The 21,378-nt window shown below is 50.2% G+C and overlaps 1 protein-coding gene across 1 annotated transcript in view; it reads right to left on the bottom strand.

Moving 5' to 3' along the window:
• The window catches only part of SFXN5 (sideroflexin 5), a 116,040-nt gene that overhangs the window by 42,330 nt on the left and 52,332 nt on the right, over positions 1-21,378 (bottom strand). Inside the window, exons 6-8 of the mRNA XM_007453426.1 lie at positions 11,447-11,500; positions 10,400-10,456; positions 9,109-9,174 (exon numbers count right to left, since the gene is read on the bottom strand). Coding sequence (XP_007453488.1) covers positions 9,109-9,174; positions 10,400-10,456; positions 11,447-11,500 — 177 coding nt within the window. The remainder of the gene's footprint in view (positions 1-9,108; positions 9,175-10,399; positions 10,457-11,446; positions 11,501-21,378) is intronic.

The raw sequence follows: 21,378 nt of genomic DNA, 5'->3' as shown, positions 1-21,378 counted from the left end.
ACCTGGTGTTTCAGCAGGCCACCCTGGCTCTGGCCTCAACCTTCTGGGTTGTTGGGGAAGATGAAGAACCTTGGGAAAGCCTCCAGGGCTGCAGGGTGCCCACAGCAGTCAAATCAGGGCAGGCACGGCACGAATGGCCCAGCCCAGGCCGTAACTGTGAGGCCTAGGAAGATAAGAAGTGCCAGCCCGCCATTCCCTGGGCAGTCCAGGACCCCGCGGAGCCAGAGTGCTGCCAGGCAAAGCCAGCCTGGGCCCTCAGGTGCCTGGCCTCCATTTAAAGCCTCAAGCTGGTGGTCAGAGTCAAAGTCTTATCCTCTCTGCCTGCTCGAGGGGAGGCAGGGAGGCACAGAGACGTGTGGCAGCTTGGACACACTTCAGTGGAGGGGGTGGGGGCAGGCTGAGGGGTGCTGCCTGTCCACCCTGGGCCCTGTGGCCCTGCTTCCAGGCTGCCCCTGCTGCTCAGATGGAACTCACCAAGGCCAGGTCTCCCCACTTTCAGCAGTAAGTGACTACCTCTGTGACTCAGAAATGGTTCCCCCAACCTCCCAAAATACCAGGGAATATGTTCCTACAAGGTGCCATTGTAGAGGGAGGCCAGAGGACACACAGGCGGGCGTTAGCCGTGAGGAAAAGGAAAGGGGCATGTGGAGATACCAAGCCAAGTGCGGGGCACACCGTGTGAAACATCTTAATTAAATCCCCACTAGCAGGCTTACAGATAGGGCGTGTTGCCCCTTTTAACAGATTCAGAGAAGTTCAGACAGGTTCAGATAGGTTAAGTAACTTTGCCCAAGGACAGACACTATTAGGAGGCAGGTGAAACTAGGATTCAAACCCAGGGTCCGCTAATTCCAAAGCCTTGCTCTTATAGCCACTGTGCTATTTACTTTCCAACTGTCTTCCATCTCAATGAGGAATGTCTGACAGGCCATTTTTTAAAATTACTACAAGCCATTTAAAACTGGCTGTTTGCAAAGCAAAAGCCTCCCTGAAAAGACCAGCCTGGGGCTGGGGCCCAGATGCCTGGAAGGCAGCTCCAGGCAGAGAAGATAGGAGTCTTGAGCCACCTCTGCCCTCAGCAGCTAGAATATAGAAGGTCTGGGTTCAAAACCCTCCACATTTGTTTGGAAAGATGCAGGAAGTGCTGGAGGAATGGGAAGCAGGAGTCCTCTGAGAAGCCAGCAGGGAGCTGGAACCCTTCCCTGGCAGCCTCTTGAGGGCAGGCCAGGCTGAAGGGTGGTGGGAGGGCAGGAAGGAATAGTGGTCATTGGTTGTAGCAAACACTCAGACATGACCACTGCCCTCAAGCCTTCCCCTCCTTGGCTGGCTGTTCTTCCCACCGTCTAGGATTGGGACAGCCCAGAGTGATGACCCAGCCTGTCTCCCCGACCCCAGGTGGGAGCCCAGGCTAGGGAGGAGGAAAGAAGAGAAAAACAATTCTTGGGTCCCAGGTCTCTTCTGGCCTCCCCTTCCCTGAAGCCACCAGGGTCTCCCCAACATGGACGGGTGAGATTTAGTGAGGCACACACACTTTTCTAAGTGCACAGCCCACATGCCTGAGCATGTGGGAAGGGGCTGGGACCAGCAAAGTAGGGGGAAGGCCCAGGCACATGTGTGGCTGCAAGCTCGCTAGGAGCCATTGAGGTCATGCCGTCCACTCATCAAGGATGCGCCTGGTGGCAAGAAGGCATGAATACAGGGGAGGCCCCCAATCCAGACCTTACTGTCCCAACAGCTAGGATGGCCACAGCCTGGGAAGGAACCAGAGTGGGCTGCTGACTGGGTTGGGAGCCTGTCTGTTCTGGTTCCTTGGGGACCCTTTGGCCTGGAACATTTGGTGGAACCCATTAAAATTAAAAAGCCAAGTGGCTGGTGGCTCTGAATGCCAGCTCACTTTCCCTGGCATGGTGGGTCCTGTTTAAGGGAACCAGCTGGCATTAATGGCACACAACTCATCACGAACAGCAGCTAGCGATCAGAAAAATCTGAGCTAACAATCGGGTTCAGGAAAGATAATGAGATATGGAACAATCACTGCAGAGGGTCCCCCGGGGTCTGTTTTAACAGCTTCCAGATAAGCCACAAAATAGAAATTAACCAAACAGGGGCTGTATTTTGGTGGAGAGGAACACAAATGGGGTGCAGATTTTTCATAAGAATTCCCCATGTGGCCAGCAGACAGGGGTCCTGGGAGAAGCCAGAGCCCAGGGCCCATGGGACATCAGATTTGGCCGGAGGAAGCAGTGGACTTTCTCTGGCTACCTCTCTCCAAGCTCTGGCTCCCAGGCGGGTAAATTTGCCATGGGCAGCTGAGAAGGTCAGAGGAAGAGGAGGGAGGACTGGCTCCCTGGCCATCCGCTTTGGTGGAGATAAGTGCTGACCAGTACCAAGAACTGGGGTGGGGTGGGAGCTCCATGTCATAAGACCTTCAGTGTCATGTGCTACATGGCTGATAACTGTCTCCTTGAGTATGAAGGTCCTTCCAGGCCAACACCAGCCTAGCTTCTGCAAGGCCTGAGAGGAGACCTCAGATGGGATTGGGGCAATGCCTGCATCACCCAGGCTGTGTCCTCCACTCCAGCCCACATATCTGGTCCCCTGCGAGATGCCTCTGTCTCGATGGACTTCAGGCACTCCACCTGCACACACCACAGATGAAGGTTATCTTTCTCCTCCTCAACCACACCCGGTCTGCCTCTCCCATTCCCAGCTCAGCTCCTCAAGCCAGAAACCTAGAAGTCTACCTGGACAGGAGTCTCTGCCACCTGACATCCAGCCCACGGGGCAGAGCTCCCTGTTCTATCTGCTCGGTGTCTTGAATGCGGCTACTTCTCTCTCTCTGCTCCTACCACTTAGCTTAAGCACCCATCGCTTCTCCCTGGACAGCTACCCACATCCTAACTGGGCTCCCTACTCGCACCCCTGACCCCTCTAATCCCCTGTATAATCCACAGCAGCCAGAGTGGACTTCCAAAACTGGATACCAACGCGCATTAGTCTTTCAGTGGCTTCACTGCACTTAAGACCCGCAGGGCCTTGCATGACCTCCAGGCCGTGCTTGCAAGGCTCCAGCCACCTTGCCACCGCCCTGCCTCTCCAACGAGCCAGTTCCCTCTCTCCTTCCCTCCCTCCCTCTCTCTCAAGCCCTGCCGTCCCTTGGCTTCCTCACTTTTCAGCTTGAACGTCAAGCCCTCAAAGAGGCCTCCTCTTCACTCAGGGCTCTCCTTTTGCAGCCTCTCACAGAACCTGGAACTCTTCCTTCCATGTACCTATTCCAGTCCCTAAGTATATTCATTTACTTCTTAAAATGTTGGGAATCAAAGAAACACATGTATATTATGAGAAACAAAATTGCACAGAAGTATTTTTACCTGTGGACTCTCTACTAAATATCCATCTCTCCCAATAGGCTCTAAGTGCTGGGCACAAGGACCGTGTATACTCTCTTATTCCTCACGGAATTTCTGGTGCCTGGTGAAATGAGTAGGTGCCTAATAAATGTTTCTAGATAAATCAAGTGATTGACTGATTTCTGAGGCAGAAAAAAAAGAGCCATGAAGGAGACGCCTTATGCAGCTGCTGCTGTCCACCTGAGCAAGCACAGCTCTCTGGGGCTAGATGCTGCATGCACAGGTCTAAGGTCACCTGAGCGTATGGCTCACCCACTCTGCCAGGAGGAGGGGCCTTGAGGGGGCATCCCCCAGGGCTGTGAAGGCTTCTGAGAAAGGGGATGCCCAACTGAGCCCTAAGGGAGAGTAGGACGCAGCCAGTTAAGAAGGGAGGGGGACTCAGCAGGCTTCAGAAGCATGAAATACCAGGTTGTCTGCAGCTGGCTTTGCAGACTCTACTGGCACCTGCCATAAGGGGGTCCAAGGGGCCCTGGAGAACAATGGAAGGGGCATGTCTGAAAGGAGGGATGGCATGAGGTCAGAATTTAGGATCTACTCTTGGGTGGTGGATAATAATATAACTATGTGTGGTCAGGGAATTTTGTGGGCCCTGGTGGAGCAAGGGCTGGGGCAGGTCAAGGAATCTGTGAGGTACCAAAAATGCCCACCAGAGGGCGTGCGTTGTAGAATAAACTCTTGGTAACAACCAGTGGACCCTGACCCTCTATGGAGGCCAACAGTCCTGCAACCCCAACCAGACTCACTTGGCAACTGGTTCAAGAGCAAAGGGCCAAGGCAGCCAGGACAGAGTTATGCACAGGTTCATACACCACTCAGCTCCAGCTGCAGCTGTGTGTCTTCTCTGCTAGCAATAGTGACCAACACTGACCCCTGAACCATTCCCCATAGGAACCTGCTGGCTACCTGCTAGAAAGCCAATTACATCAGACCCCTTCCATCAACAACTTGTCCTCCCCAGAATAGATGTGAAGCCGATATTTGCATCAGACTTGCCACTGCCAGCATCACTATCTGCAGGCTTTTGGAACAGTTCAGATTCTGATACAGGGTCCATACCATGGGCCCTCCAACCTGGAAGCCCCACAGAGTGAAAGCAGTGAGACAACAGTCTGGTCTGGATTCTCAGGCTGTTGACCTCCTACCTCCATCAGGCTCAGAGAAGAATAGCTGGGCCTGAGCTACACCCTGGACCACGGAGGCACCATGAGCTACACCATGGACCACAGAAGACACCAGGTGAGGACACCAATGAGGATGCTGAGGCACAGAGGTGAAGTCAGTGACAGAGCTGGCTTAATCAGACACTATTCTGCTGACAAAGGACACATTTTTCTTCCTGCTCCCCTGTGGCGTGAGAAGGCGGGAAAAGCCAAGCAGTGCTCTTGGCTTCCAGCTGGAGGAACTACCATGCGCTCTGGTAAACAAGTCCCTCCCAGGTACCCTGAGAACAGTGGGGACTGGGAGAACATTTTTGAGAGGCCCTTTAAGAGTAACGAGGGGTTGCACTTCCACCCACCTTCGTACTTGGTTCCTGGGCTTTCTGCAAGACTGCACCTGGCTCACTCTGTGCTTGAGGGTGTAGCTCAGGGTGTGCCTTAGGAGATGGACATCTAAACGGTGCCTGGCACATTGTAGGCACTCCACAAGTGTTAGCCATTATGATTACTTGCCAGCCTGACTATCACAGGGACATGGAGCTCCAGTAAGCAATGGGAGCTGGGAGGGGGAGGGGTTCAGCCCAGGGATCCCCTGGGATACCTCCTTGTGCCCTGCTGTCTAGGGTAACACACAGTCACTGCATCCTGTACAGAAAGGACCCTCCAGGGTGCAAGCCCTTTAGGAATAGAGGTCAGCATTTCTCCAACAGGGCAAGTCTTCGACCAGCGTGGACCTGGCTGAAGGTGAAGCGTCTGAGGATGCGACTCTCATACTCTGGCTCCACCATCCAGCTCCTGACCGTTCATGTGGGACTTTAGCCCTGAGCCTTCCTCTCCAGCCCCAAGTCCACTCTCATCCAGGACCCCGTGTCCACAAGGGTGGTCCATCTGCTGGGCCAGCCACCCCCCCACAACTTTCCCCCCAGCCCTCTTTGCCTGTACCTCCTGCAGCACCCCGGGGTCCCTGAGCCCAGGCAGGCGTTCCTGGCATGGCTCTCCTAGCTCCTGACAAGGCACCCGTGATGACTTATGACCAGCCCCCACTACCCCACCCCCTCCCACTTCCGCGTCACCCAGTCGCCATCACTCCTGGTACGGCAGCCACACTCACTTTCTGACAGCTTCCGGAATCCGTCATGCTCCCCTCCTGCATGCCTCTTTGTGTGCTGTGCCCTCTTTCTGGAGCACCTGACCCTGCCTTCGCTTCTCTCCAGTCTGTCTTCTAAGAGTCAGCCCTGTGTGACTTAGGGAATGCTCCCCTGAGTACCCCTCACCCAAGTCACCTTATCATAATTCTGGTGACACCACAGGGTTTCCTCAGCTTCCCCTCTCGGCATCTTGAAGGACACACCAGTCTGTGCGACCCCCCCCGGCACCTGCAAAGAGCCCGACACAGTTGCACCCCTGAAGGGAGAGAATGGGTCTCCCTCTGGTAGTCAGGGCTCAGCGGGGTTGACCACAGAAGTGCTCAACACAAAAGCCCGAACTAAAGCACAGCAAGCGCTGACAGAACTTCCTTTGTTAAAAGACAGCAAACTGCTAGATTTCAAAAATAACTTAAGGCGAAATTTCTTTTTTATTCCCGAGCAAGAAACCAGACATTGCCAGATCTATTTAGAGGGTTCACCAAAAGGCTGCTAACCCCCTGCCGGTGGCCCTGCCACCAGCATGAGACTGCAGTTAGGGATGCACACTAGGGATCCCTGACTCTTGGGGCTGCTGCCCAAGGTCAGGGGCTCTTTTGAGAGGGGAAAGGGCTCTCCTGGGTCCGGAGAGGAGGCTGGACTCCCAGGGCCTGGCCTCTACTCCAGCGGGTCCTCAATCCCTGGGATCTGCCCTTGGCCTGTCAGCCCCCATCCACGCCACCTGCTTGTAGGGACTCATTTTAATTAATACCAGAACTGGGCCAACCACTGGGGCCGTGACACTTGTTTGCAGGTCATCTCCTCCTAACAGGCTCACCCTGGGGGGGGATTTGTCACTAACTGAAGCAGAGATCAGTTAATGAGGCCGCAGGGCCTGGGCTTCCAGAGAACAAGGGAAAGGAAAATAAAATAAAGCCTTTTTCTTTGGAGGTTTTGTGATTTACACACACAAAAGAAAAGCAAGCAAGCTGCAAATTTTCCAAGTCAGAAACTCCACTCCATCTGCCGGAGTTAGACCCTTACTGTGCGCAGACGTCAGGCAGAGGGATGCAGCCCCTGGCGGATGGAGCACAGAGGGGCCTCCTGAGGCCAGCAATTGATCAGCAACCTAATTAACAAGTATTTATGGAGCACTGCTCCCCACCCTCCTCCGTGGGGGAGAAGACACAGGGCCTGTCCCTGGTTAACTTGAAATCCAGTAGAACAATGAGTGGACAGGACATGGGGCATAACTGAGTGAGTGCATGAGAAGGACAGAAGCTTCTAAGACTTGGGGCTGGCATGGTTGGGGAAACACCTCCTGGAAGGGCTCCGCAGCTAGGTGGGGAAGGGGAAGGAGGGTGTCCCCAGCAAAACACACCCTCTGGGGGCCATGACAGCCCAGCGTGAGTCCCCGTCCCTGCGGGTAAGACCGTAGCTCTGAGAGCCCTGGAGGGCCCCCAGCCCCCAGTAACTCTGCAGCTTGGGCATCAGAACCCCCAACCCACAATCTGGGCTGGTTCTGGCCTTATGAAGCAGTTGGGATGGAATGACTGAGGACCTCAAGGGTGGGACGGTGAGGACTGCGGACCCAGAGAGCCCGGAGCCCTGGGAGGAAGCCGTGTCCCCGCAGCCCCAGGCCTGTAGGAGGACGAGTCCCAGCAGGACAGTCATCCCCTCCACTCAAGCCCGTCCGAGCCAAGGCCGCTCGGATTCTCCCCGTGGGCCTTCCCCCTCCCAGCTCCTCTACATGGTCCCTTAAATATCAAAGAAGGAACATGGGATTTTCAAGCTGCTAAACTAGGAAAAGTGATGGGCTCCTCTTGCCATAAGGAGCAGGAAGGAGGCGACAGAGCCTTTCTCCTCTCTCACAAGAGCCCCTGACGCTGGCCAGCAATCCCCCAGAATCAGAGATCCCCAGTTTGTATGACCCTCAAATGAAGTCTCATGCTGGGTTGCAGAACCACCAGGGTGGGGTTACCAGTCTCTCTCTCTTTTTTTTTTTTTGTGGTACGTGGGCCTCTCACTGTTGTGGCCTCCCCCGTTGTGGAGCACAGGCTCCGGACGCGCAGGCGCAGCGGCCATGGCTCACGGGCCCAGCCGCTCCGCGGCATGTGGGATCCTCCCGGACCGGGACACGAACCCGTGTCTCCTGCGTCGGCAGGCGGACTCCCAACCACTGAGTCACCAGGGAAGCCCAGCAGTCTCTTGATGAGCGATCTAAATAGATTCGGTAATTCTGGCTTCATGCTTGGGGTAAGACATAAGGATTCAGGGAAGGAGAGTGATCTTGGGCATGAAGTGGGGACCCCCCCACACCTAACAGCTGTTTGGAGGTGAACCTGGTCCACATGGGAGCAGAGTAAACGAGGCCATCTCAGAACAGCCCCAAATCCCTGTCTTAGGAGAGCAGTGAAATAAATGATGGTACACAGTAGGTACAGTGGGTTAGTACACAGGCGTGAACAACTACAACATTTATTTAATGACATGGGAAAGATGAGAAAGTGGGTTTTACAAAAAGATTATTAGATGTGAGTTTTTTATTATATGTGAATTTTTTTTAATTTGTATTTCCTAATTACTTTTCTTACCAATTACATGTATTTATCGTGTAATGAAGTTGTGAGGCGACTTTTGACCTCTGCAGTGGGCTATAGGAGACCACCCAGCCAGGATGGAGAGAGGACCAGATGGAGGTACAGGGTGGGATGAACATGCCAAGGTCTCGGGAGCTTGGGCTTCTATTCTGACTCTGGCCCAGGCCCCTTGCTGTGTCACCTGGGATACATCCTTATACCCTCACACAGTCAGTCTATAAACCTCCCCTACTTAGTAGCTGCTATATTCTCAAAACCCTGTGGGATTCAAAATGAGCCTATTGCCCCTGTCTTGAGGAATTCACAGGACTCCAGGAAGGCTTAGACCTGTGACCACATGACTGAGGCCACCAAGAGGGGACCCAGGGAACTCAGACAAAGGGCAAAGGGGAGCTGACATTTGGGCCAACCTTGGGGATGGATCAAAAGCCCCTCCACTCCTGCATCGGCTTCATGAAGACCAACTCCTCTGAGGAGGGTGCTGGGTAAACACGGGCCCCTCTAGGGCAGACATCCTGCCCCCGGCTGGAGTGTGCAGCCCTTCGCGTGGCCCACAGGAACTGCCTCACCTCCCCGCCTGCTCTCCCAAACCTGGAGCACTGGCCTGTGCTCCCCCTCTATGAAAGCGTCACCAGGGTCTACTCTTCTCTGCCTAGGAAGACGGCCCTGATGGTCCCCACCCAGAAACCCTGTCTCCCATGCCCCTTGCCCAGCCCTGACCCTCAGATAAGGTCTGGCCTGAGATGCTGGGTGGGGCAGTCACAGAGCAGCAGGATGGACAGGACGCCCAGGGGGCGGGGAGTGTGGGGTTACTCACAGCGATGGAGACGGCACTGATGACAGCTCCCAGGTAGCCCTGGATGAACTTGGATGCAGGTGAAGGCTGGAAGACAGAGACAGAAGTTCAGGTCCCCTGGGTGTCCCAAGCTCCCACCCTCCACCCGTGCAAATGGCCCCAACCAGCAAGAGGAAATCCTGCCCCCGAACCTGGAGGGGCAGGCAAGGAGGAAGGCCTCTGGAAGCCAAAGGGATCCAGGCCTCCCTTAGCGTTTATGGCTGGGATAAGCAGTTTAGGAAGGCTAAATGTTGCAAGTGGGCTGTTTGGCACCCAGAGCATTTTCTCGGGGGACATGGCAGTGTCAAGGTGGCCACTGCCTGGCTGGCTCTCACAGGCCTGGTCAGCCAAGCAGGGCTTCCAGGCCAGTAGGAGACAGTTGCTAAATATTTCTACGGGAAAATGGATCCCAAGTTGCAACACAAACAATTAAGGAAGAGCTGAGGAACTACGACAGCAATTCTGGAGATATTTGGTTTAAGGTGAATGGGAGCCATCTAAGCAGAGATGTCTGTGTGCGAAGCATATGAGCAAGGCATGGGTCGAAGGTTTAGATGGGAGGAGCGGGAAGGTCCTCAGAGTATCAGGCCCTGAAGTTCCTACCATCCAGGACAGCTCATAACTCCCCTATCACTCCCCACCCACCAAAGTTATAAATGTCCAGACCCTCTCCTCCCCAAACTGACAGCCCCCCAAGGGGACCTAGATTCCTCTCCCCTGCTGCCTTTGGTTGGAAATGTGGGAGAATGGACCAAGAGGAAAGGCAGCCTTGCCAGCGAAGCAGGCGCCCAGCCCCTTCCTAGACAAGAGAAGGGTGGCTGGACCTCCACTGTGATCTCGTCCCAGGAATGCAGGGGACTCTGGGGAGGACGTGCCAGTCCTCTCAGACCCCTCACCCTCAAGAGCAGCCCTTTGGCTTTGCAGCTGACAATCCTGGGGCACTGAGGCAACTTCCAGGCAAGTTTGGAGGAAGTTTAGAGGAAGTCAGTCCCCACGTGGCTGATGCTGTCCTGATCCAAGATCTGGGTATAAGCGCTGCCCAAGGGGAATTCTGAAGCCAGCGGAGCTCATCCCTTTGGCCGCGCGCGCCACACTCCCACATTCTGGGCCTTTGGCCCTCCACGTGAGCAGCCCCTCCCCAGCAGGGCCCCTCCTGAAGGCCTGGCAGTAAAACCCAGAGGAGAAGCCCTGATGGTGGCAGGCCACACTGTAGGGAGGGAGAGGGTCACCCCAGCCTGAAGCCTGACACCAGGTGGTGGTCTGCGATGCTCACCTTCGTAGCGTTCCGGTTTGCATAGTTGACACAAGCGTTGTGGCTCTGGTTCAGCCACTGAAAGGCAATGGGGGGAGAGGAGAAGTCAGGAAAGGTGTGGTCACCTCCCTGGAAGCAGGCCTGGACCTGGGAGGCCACACCCCTCCAGAAAGACACGGGTGTCTAGCTCACGGTAGTTCCATCCATCCCCTGAGTTAGCGTGAGCAACCATCCTGGTTCACCAGGACGGTGCAGTTTTAGCACTGAAAGGCCCCGGTCCTGGGAAACCCCTCAGTTCCTGGCAAACCAAGACACTGGTCCCACCCAGGCCAGCTATCCATCTCAGTCCAGAGATGGCCACCTCTCCCAAAATTCTGGTGTTCACTGCCCCAAATGGGCCCCACTGCCTTTGCCACATCACCCTTTTTATACTAATGACTGGACAGAAGGTGGACACTTAAGCCCCTGGAATGCCCGACAGCTCTGAGGCTCAGTGCCCTACACCACCCGCAGAGCCCAGACACAGACATTATTAGGAGCTTTTCTTTTTTCAGGAGGTCTGACATTTTCTCCTGAAGACAAAAAGGTTTTTCTTCCTGCCCCTCTCTCTCTACACAGATACATACTGAGCTTCTACTGTTTCCAGAGAGCCACACCCCAGACTGTCTCCAAGGGCAGAGACCAGGGTCCATGATGCTTTTTCACCCACCTCACTACCTTGGAGTTGGGGGTGGATTACCTTCCCCACAGATTTGGGTAAGGCTGATGTCAAAATGAGGCTGTAGGGCTCAAGGTCACTGGCCATGGGACAAGCATCCAGGTGAGGGCACACACCAGCCCTCATCACCTCTGTGCAAAAGTCAGAGCACCTATAATGGCCCAAGACTTGGGCTGCGGGCCCAAAGTCCTGGGGTTTCTCCCAGTGGCTTCTGGGTTAGGGAGGAGTAGGAAGTGGGGTGACTTTCCCCGAGGGGCCTGGATGGAGAGGAGACACTGGGACAGGGTGTTCCAACCTGCACTTGTTGGGTGCCCCCTTCAGGAGCCCTCTGCTTGCAGGGAAACTGTTACCTGCCAGAAGACAGTGGACGCCAATGTCTGATTGGGCAAGAGAAGACCAACCACCTATGAGAGAGAGAGAGAAAAGGCTGAAGAAGGCAGAAAAACGCCCTATGCTTTTGCAAAGAAAAATGACACAGCCATGAACAAAAGTGAGCTGGATCTGTACAAACTGATATATATGTTAAGTATATTCAAACTACTGCCCACAGTGAGATGATGTACGATGAAAAAACTTGGTTGCAGAATTATATGACAACATAATCCGATTTTTATAAAGAACAAAAAAATCTCACCAGATATATCCACAAATACACATACATACACATATCTTCAGGCATGAAAAAATCTGTAGCACAGCAGGTAGACGTCCCTGGAGGTCGGGTTACATGGTACATTCTCACATTCTTCTTGAATATTTCTGTGTTCTTTTTAACGGTGGACATGCATATTTTTGTAATTGGTGGGCAGGGCAACAATAAAAACAAACCAGCAAACAAAAGGAACGCCTTTACTTCCACCCAGCTAACCTGGCTCCTTCACACCCTAGCCATCCAATAGGATTTTTTTTTTGGGGGGGGGGGGTGTTCGTGGGCTTCTCACTGTTGTGGCCTCTTCCATTGCGGAGCACAGGCTCCGGATGCGCAGGCTCAGAGGCCATGGCTCACAGGCCCAGCCGCTCCGCGGCACATGGGATCTTCCCGGACCGGAGCACAAACCCATGTCCCATTGGCAGGTGGACTCTCAACCACTGCGCCACCAGGGAAGGCCTCCAATAGGATTTTTGTGAGAATTCAATAAGAATCATTTCAAAGGCCTTAAGTGCTTTACAAAGACAAGTAGGGAAATTTATATATTATCTCTGGGCCACCATGAAGCAACACCTACACTATGTTTAAGCTGTTGAATGAAACATAGATATCTGATAAGTATTTGTTGAATGTGCAAATGAATGAACAAATACACACATATGACCAAGTCTGGTTACATAAGTGTGGACCCATTAGTCCCAAAGCCCAAATATCACCTAAGACCTAGACTCAGTGACTTTGTTTTTTTTGGTTTAAGTCAAGATTAATTGCCTGATCTTGACATTGACCAAATCTTAGACTTCGGGGATCCAAGTGTGTCTCTCAGATTTACCTTTTGAGGGCTTGTGTGCAAAATAACATCTACCAAGTGCTGCTGTATATGGAAAAAATGTGCATAGCCATCCACATATTGACTTATTTATTATTCTTGTAGATAAAATGGCTCTTTGGCAAGAATTTCTGTAAGGAATGTGTAAACATTTAATTCTATGCAGTAAATCAAATTCTAGACATCCTTAGCAGCATTAGTAAATCATGTTTTAAACATTAAAATGTTTTAAAACAGCAAACACGCACACACAGTTATATTTATTGGCCCATATCAGTTTGAATAAAATTACATAATGTAAATTAATTCCATAGTCCAATGAAGAATTACCTTATGATATTTTTCTCCCCAAAATAAGATCCCAACTTGATTTTTCTTTGCAATGACAGCTTAGAGTGCTGGAGTGAGAGTCAGGAGACCTTGGGTCTTAGCCTAGGCTCCATCCCTGTGTGATCTCCAGCAGAAGACATGCCCCTTTGGGGTTCTAGCTTTCTCCCCTATAGAGTGAACAGGTTGACCTTGGAGGTCCTGTCTCAGTTTAAATTCTATTCTCAGGTTCCAGGTAGTAGGTGTGAAGTCAATACAGATGGTCCCATCGTCTTTAAAGGGAATTTTCCCACCAGTCCTGCCAAGAAGTAACCCCAGGGGACCCAGGGCCTCATCCTAGCACCCCAGTCAGGAGCCAGACCACAGACAGGAAGCTGAGCCTAGAGAGGCCTAAAGCTGGGAACAGACAGCATGAGCCCGCGAGTGTGTGTGTGTGAATTTGTGTTTGTGCATTCGCATGCATGTGGATGTATGTATAAACATGTGCATGTCTGACTGCCTCACAAAGCCTGAGGATATAAAAGCTGTTTTCCACTGTTGGGAACTCAGCACATCATTCCCCCTAATCCATTCGTTTATATAAAACTGGTGTGTTATGAACTACATTGTATTCTCCCCCTCAATCCCCTTTGCACCCCCTGAACTGTGCTTGGCTCACCAGGACCGTCATAAGATGTGGCCCATGGGACTCGTATTTACCCTTCAGCTGTTGTCCAGGACACTCACTGCTCATTACGTTGGACCCCATTATGAATCCACGTGGAGGAAACTTTTCTGATCTCAGGATCAGAAATTTATACTTCTGAACATCTGGTTTGCATCTGTCTTGCAAACACTGGGCATTCAACTGTGTCCCTCTTTGCACTGACTGTCAAGATGCCCAGGCCAGGTCATCTTACTTGTTTTTTCTTGTGGCATGCATTTTTTTATGTGATATTAAGTTTTTTTCAGAACAAATCGTAGCCCTAAACTAAACCAAACTAATACCCAGGCTATGCAATACACACACACACAAAGTGTAACCAGTGAGTTTTTCACCATGCTAGCCAACCTGACCAGCCTCCTGTCCCTAACTTCTGCCCATACACGGGCCTGATGTCCATGCTGGGCACCTCTGACTCCGCATGCTTTCTTAAAGAGATGAATTGATTGATTGATTTTGCTAAGCACTTCTCCTTATGTCATTTGCCATGATCCTTATTATAACTCCAGGGCTGATTCACTTTGTTATAAAGCAGAAACTAACACACCATTGTAAAGCAATTATACTCCAATGAAGATGTTAAAAAAAAAAAAAAGAAATGATAATGCCCTAAAAAAAATAAAAAATAACTCTGGGGCTCAGACAAAATAGAGACTACTTTCTATATTTTGCAAATGGGGCAACAGAGACTTAGAGAAATTCAGTGATCTGCCCAAGGCTTTAAAGCAAGCTAGAGAAAGAGTCAGGTCTCCTGATTCCTGGCTTGGGGGCCCCAACTCTCTGATTTTAGGGGCTCCTTCTCCAGAATACCCGCCTGAATACCAAAGAAGAGTCACATTCTATGCCCCTTTTCAAGTATCTTCTATGCACTGAGTCCCATACCGCTCCCAGTGGAGATTACCAGAAGAGAGGAATATATAGCATCTAACCACAATAAACACAAGGACCAAACAGGAAAATGTATGAGAATGTCCTTTATAACTCCTGGGCATGAAAATGACAAGATGGTTTAAACAGGTATCTGGATGTGTGTCAAACTGATAAATTCTAACATCCAAGCAGGAGTTCAGGAAGGGAGAGGTCTGGCTATCCGCCAAAGGGGGTGACAGGATGGAGCTGAGGTGTGCATGTGTGTGTTCATGCGAGTAGGAACAGCTGAGAGGCTGGCTTCATTGAAGGAGGATGTTCAGGAAATCAGCAGACGGGCGTCCGGGGGGGTGGTAAGGTGAGAAGGCAGCAGACCACCATGCCACATTGGCCAAACGGGGTCCCAGGGAGCCATCTGAGGCTGAGGCAAGAGGAACAAGGATCCTGCCTTCCAGGTCCTACAGTCAGGCTGGTGGGGCCACGAGCACGCAGTGCCAGCCCCATTCCCTATTAGGCAACACGCAGCACCATCTGCACAATCCCAGGAGCAAGAGCAGATATTTTATAATTTCCTTTTTTCTTTTTAAGTCTAAATTAAAAATAAATGTTCCTTCAGTTCTCAGATGTATATCTCTGGTGCAACCTGCCCACATTCCCTCATGCTGCCCTTTCCAGAACATGGCAGAGGAAAGGAGGAAAGAGATGAATAGAGAGAGGGAGCCAGTCCGCCGGCTTCAATGCCAGTGGATTGCACCTCTTCCAAGGAGACACTTCAGGCGTGGCCGCGTGGCGGGTGGAGAGAGCCCAGAAAGCGGCTGGGACCAGGGAATGTAGAAGGAGAGCCAACAGCCAGAATTCCCAGCCCAGCCTGCACCCTATCTTGCTGCAGGACCTCGGCCAAATCGCACATCCTATCTTTGCTCCCATTTATAGTTCATAACATGACTGGGGTCCCCTCCACAGCTCCCACCCCCGGCAGCTGTCCTCTCCGCACATCTGTCTGCCTTTGATTCCCCTTCCCCTTGGGTGGCCAGCCATGGGCCCTGATGATCAACGCTCAGGCTCTGGTGGTGCGAGGAGCTGGACTCAAATCCTGGTTCTAGTATTTACCGGCTGTGTGACCACACACAAGTTACTTGAGTTCTTTATGCCTCTGTTTCTTTATCTGTTAAATGGGGACAATCCTGGTACCTCTCTGGATGATCAAGAGAGGAAGTAAGGTATGGAAAGAATTTGGCACAGTGTCTGGCACGCAGCACGTGCTCACTAGGTGTTAAATGTTAGTATTGTTCCTTTCCTTCTACCTCATTCTTTTCTAGCCTTTGCTGGTCTCTCATTTCTCTGAACTCCACAGCCTACATTCACAATTGAGCATCATTTAGCCCCAATCTTGTCTTTGAACAAAAAGCTTATCCCATAAAGGATAGTAAGTTCCTGATGGTAGAATTAGGGCTTTTCTCTCTGATGTCCCCCAAAGCACTCAGCACAAAGCTGGACCCACACCACACACTGGAAGAACATTGCTAATTCATTATTAAGAACATTAATTCATTCTCAGCTAGGGAAAAGATCCATGATGGATTGTGACAATGACCACCATCACCCATCTCTTCCTTAGTCCTTTTATTAAAGTCTGATTGCATGAGGCTATTGGCCTTTGGAGAGGGGGCCAGATTGAGTTTTGGTCCCAATTCTTCACTCCTCCCTGCATCCATACCCATGCCAGGGGAGGAATTTGTTTCCATGCTCTTGGTGTTGCTTGGCCATACAACTTGCTTTGGCCAATGGCACGTGGGAGGAAGTGGCAGTGTGCCAGTTCTAAGACCGGGCCTCAGAGGCCTCATATGTTTCTGCTGGCTCTCTGTGCTCCTAACATTGCCAAAAGGAGACATGCCCTGACTAGTGCCCTCATCTGAGGATAAGATGTGAGGAGCAGAGTCCAGCCTGGGTGAGCTGACTCCCAACTGACCCCAGACCTGCAGTGAGAAGCAAAACTGCCTCGGTCAAGCCCAGTCTGGATCAGCCAAACCCTGGGTAACTGCAGATCCCTAAGAATGAACACTTATGGCTGCCACTGAAATTTTGTGGATGTTTGTTATACAGCACTATAGCAGCAAGAGCTGATTGATACAGGGATTACTACATATGAAGAGTGAATATGCTATCCTCCCTGAGAAAAATTCTTTACCATTACTAATGCACCTTGAATTATATCTTCCCTAGTGATACTGGCTCCTGAGCAGCCTAGCTTATCTACCCACTCCACCTGGTGACCATTGGCCCAACTCTGCGGCCTCCCTGGCTAGTCCAGGAAGAAGGGAAGTTTGTGTTTGAGCCTCGTCTCAGGAGATAATCAGGAATGGGGCCAATTGCACCCATATGGCAACTGGCTCACAAGAAAAATCACATCTTCACTTCAGGCCTCCACAGTCAGAGTGTTCTAACCTCTGCAGAGAGATGAGGTCTCAGCGTGAGAGAGGGGCACCACCAAATATCTCAATCTGCTTGGCCAGAAGTGGGACACGAACAGTTGAAGACAAGGACAAGGAAGCAAGGCCGCTGGTCACAATTCTGTGCACTGTGATATTGGGACTCAGAACTGAGCAACCCCCTACCCCATAAGAAAGTGACTTAAGCGATAAGAAAAAGAAAACTTTTTAAAAGTATAAAAAAAATCCAGAGGGGAAACAGGGTATGTGCCAAAACAACTGGGTGGTGAAACTTAAGTCAGGGGAAGACCACAGGGCACAGAATCGCCTTGCTTGGCAAGATAACGGCAGAAATAACTGGTCCTCCCACCCTCCACCCCATCTCCATTTGGCTAATCCCTCCTCATCCTCCAGGTTTCAGCTTAGTTGTCACTTCCTCCAGGAAGCCTTCCCTGGCCCTCAACATGATGTTAGATTATATGCTCTCTCAGCACCCTGCCTGCCTTCTTTGCAGTATTCATCTCAGTAGTAAATATCTGTTTCAATTCTAACTTCCTTGAGAGCTTCCAGAAGCTTCAGAGGGGTGAGACCATATGACATTCACTTCTCAAATACCTGGGAGTCCTCGCTGGCAAAGCAACAGTCCTTTGGCATCATACCCTTTTCCTCCACACTGACCCACTCAATTCTAAAATGTTCCTCTTACTTTTCAAAAGACCTTCCATGGGCCCCAGTACTCAACAATTTGCCTGTTTTTTCCTTCTACTTTGTCTCCACCTTCTGATTTATATGGCTAATGATCTGAAAAGTAACACTTTGGTGCATTAGGGGTGCTGCTATTTAAAGGATCCCAACCAGTTAAAGAAAATATCTTTTGTCAAATGAATGTTTGTCCTTAACTGGTCAATTCCAGCTTAAGGAGCAACAACTCTTGGATGGTATAAATTAAGCCAAAATGACTGGTATCCAAGTCTGGGATGAGGAGGGTTGGAAGGTGTCAGAAAGGCCCTGGGACTCAGCCAAATCCTCACATAAGTGAACCCTCCATGGTCCACCCTTCCTCCCTGCAGAGATGACTTGACTTACACCAGCACTTTTGGAGAAATGGGGTTTCTAAGTCCACACAATCATCTGCAGTGTTAAAATGAGAGGGTTCAGAGTAGAGCCCAAGCTCCAAATGTCCCAAGACAGAAATCTGGTTTGGACATAACCCGAGGCCTCTGGACTCACTGACAGGATGATCCTGGTCTGCCCTCCTCAGTCTCCCAGCTGGATAGCGGGGCTCTGGCCTTAAGCTCTGAGACTTCCAGAATGACAGGGGGAGGGGAGAGGAGGACAGCCGTGTCAGGGAGCTCAGGGCTGAGAGGGGAGGCACGATGTCACCTGGGAGAACCTCAGGCCCACAAGAGAAACCCAGCTCCCGGCCCTGAGACATTATGGGAGCCAAGGGTAAAGGCTGGCAGCTGGGGAAATGCAGAGAGGTAGGGATGGGGGCCAGGACCCTGGCCCTGCCTCCTCCCAGCCACACATGCCCGGAAAGGACAGGGCTACACACCTCTCAGTGGAAACATGGGAATTGAGATGCCAATTATAAGAAGTGACCATGGTTGGTGGGGTTCTTCTGGGAAGGTACCTGAAAAAGGGGAGCCATGAACTGCACCAGCCTTGGGAACAGCCTTGGTGGTGCACTGGCTTAGCCGCCATGCTTATGTATAAATTGGGATCTCTTTGCCACACATCAAAGGGGGAAAAGTTTCCATCTTCAAATGTTAAGCTTAAAATAAGACACTACATGGGTGCCAGTAGATCTGTGAAATCTGCTGACTAAACTGGCACCAGCTTCTGGGAAAAAACCAGCTCGTTTCTCCTGAGCTCTGGGAGTGAGCAGGGTAGGGGCGGGGTTACTCTCAGGCAAGGTGACAACAGCGTGGGGGTTCAAGTCAGGGATGCTCACCTGGGCAGGAGGCAGTTTAGATGTTGCTTCCAGAAGCATCTTAGTCGAGGCAGCTGCCAGCCTACTCACTCCTTCCCTTTATCACTCAGGGACCCAGTTCTAGCACATTCGCTGGCACCCCATTTCTATTTTGGTAAGCATTTTAGTGGTTTCTGCATGTGTATATTTCTTACCCATTCTATCACGGCAGGGGCTTTCCTAAGGCATGGACTGGAACCTTCACTCGCCTTCAGACCAGGCGTTTGCTGAGATGTTCAGTGCTACCAGGTGACAGCAGGGTCTTAGGGGAGCTGATGTGGCTGGTGGGAGCCAGGCCTCGGGTGGAAGTGCTGGGACAGCCACAGTGCTCCCTCCTTACTGGGCGAGGCAGTGGCCCCGGGAGGGAGTGGTACCAATGAGTCCTCACATTGCTTATCCACGTCAAAGTGCCTGGATGGAAGGCTACAGGTTCTCCACGACCAGTGGCTCCTCTTGGGACCTGGCCTCTGGCCCAGCTGTTCTGAATCCCAGAATACAACTATTCGGGGCTAGGAAGTAAGACTAGGTAAGCCTGTCATTTTGGCTCTGGCTGCCACTGAGGCCATCCCAGGTCATGCTGCCCATTCGCCTCAGTCAAGTGTTCATACAGGATCTCAGATTCCAGGGATTCCTATTCTCACATCCTACACATTTATCCACAGAGGGATGCTTGCTCCAGGCTGGAAGAGGACTGGTCCTGATAGGACATTCACAGTGTCTACTTCACCAGTAAAGCCCTGAACAACATGGGAGTGGATCAGCACCCAAGTTCCCATGATGCCTAGAAGGCCATAGTGACCCTGAAGTGATTGATTGGTCTTACGAAGAGGAGAGAGTGGAAAAATATGGGGTGTCCTCAATAATACCTGTGAACTAGACACAGTGCTGGCATCCCTTGGGTTAGTTAGTTTATCACAGTTGATGGCAGCCATTAATTTTGGAAGGGTCCAGTTGGCCTCTTATGAGGAATAAGCCCCAAACTCAACTTCTCTGGCTTGGGAGAGATGATACTGCCAAAAGATATATCTTTTTATTTTTAAGCATTGATGGAATATTTATTAAAATTACTATGGCAGATTCTTGTTTGCCTACCTATAGCTATTCTTCACTTCTTTCTCACTAACAGGATCCCTATAATTAGGGGTTGACTATATATCCAGCTAAGTTCTACATGGAATATAAACAGAACTGTTCTGTGACACTTTGAAGAAGACTACTTGAAGGGAAATGACTCAGCTAGGAGGTACATCTTTTTACTTCTCCCTTCTTTCTCCTCCCTGGGATGTGGCTGTGATGACTGGAACTTCAACAGCCATTCTGGGCTACGAGGTGACTGACACTAGAAGGCAGGACTGAGAATGGTGTAGAAAAATGGAAGCCTGGATTCCTGATGACTGTGGGGATCTGCCTACCTCCAAAATTCTTTGGTATGAGAGAGAAATAAATTATTTTCTTTAAGTTACTGTTATTTTGAACTTTTTGTTATATACAAGTGGTCCTACTCCTAACTGATATAATCATACACTATGCTACAAAGAAAGCCATAATAAATGTCAAATGGCAAAATTGTAGCAGTCACTGTCTTTGAAAATGAGATAAACTGGAAAATAATAACAAAAGAATATATCCTTTTAAAACCCAGTCATTTGGAATTTAAAATGCATTCCTCTGACTATCTAACAGACTAAAGAGGATTCAAAGCTATAATTTCAAACTTATTTAGAAAATAAAAACATAGATCACTATATATGAAAACCAAGTATTCGATATACTCAGAAGCAAATTCAGAGCCCTAAACAGCTTCATTAGAAGGAAAGAATTAGAATAAATAAGAATAAATTCAAGGCAAAAGATTAAAAAAACAGTCACAAACAAATCAAAGAGGAAAAGTGTATATTATAAAAACAAGAGCAAAAATGAATAAATTAGAAAATGAAAACAGAAGAATTGATAGATACATCTAAGAGCTGATTCCCAGACACAACTCTCACAAATCTAGTTATTTTAATAAAGGAGATGGAGGTGAGAAGTGGGGACAAGACTCAAAACTCAGTCCAAGGAAAGATCATTATATTTTAAAAATCAATATTTAAAACTTTTCTACAACAAAGGCACCAGAGAGTAAAGGAAGAACAGCTGGGAGAGAGATTTGTAATATATATAATTCAAAGGATTAATATCCAAAATATATAAGGAATGCTTACAAATCAATTAGGAAAATACAGCAAATGGAAGAATGAACAAAGGATGTTAACAGCTAATTCACGGAAGAGGAAATGTAAATAGCCAATAAATATATGAAAAGAAGTGAGATCTTTTTAGTGTTCAGGGAAATGTGCATTGCCTTTTACACAGCAAACTCAGTTTCTGGAATGGGCCCTCAAGAAATCATCACACTTGTGCAAAAAGAACTTTATAAGGATTTTTCACAGCACTTATTTCTAATAGCAAATAATTAGAAATAATCTAAATCCATCACTATGGGAGAGAATGCTACTCAGCAGGA

This window comes from Lipotes vexillifer, unplaced genomic scaffold (assembly GCF_000442215.2).
Source record: "Lipotes vexillifer unplaced genomic scaffold, Lipotes_vexillifer_v1.1 scaffold253, whole genome shotgun sequence".
Taxonomy (NCBI): domain Eukaryota; kingdom Metazoa; phylum Chordata; class Mammalia; order Artiodactyla; family Lipotidae; genus Lipotes; species Lipotes vexillifer.
Note: the sequence above shows the minus strand (reverse complement) of the source record. Positions and strands in the feature narration are given on the sequence as shown.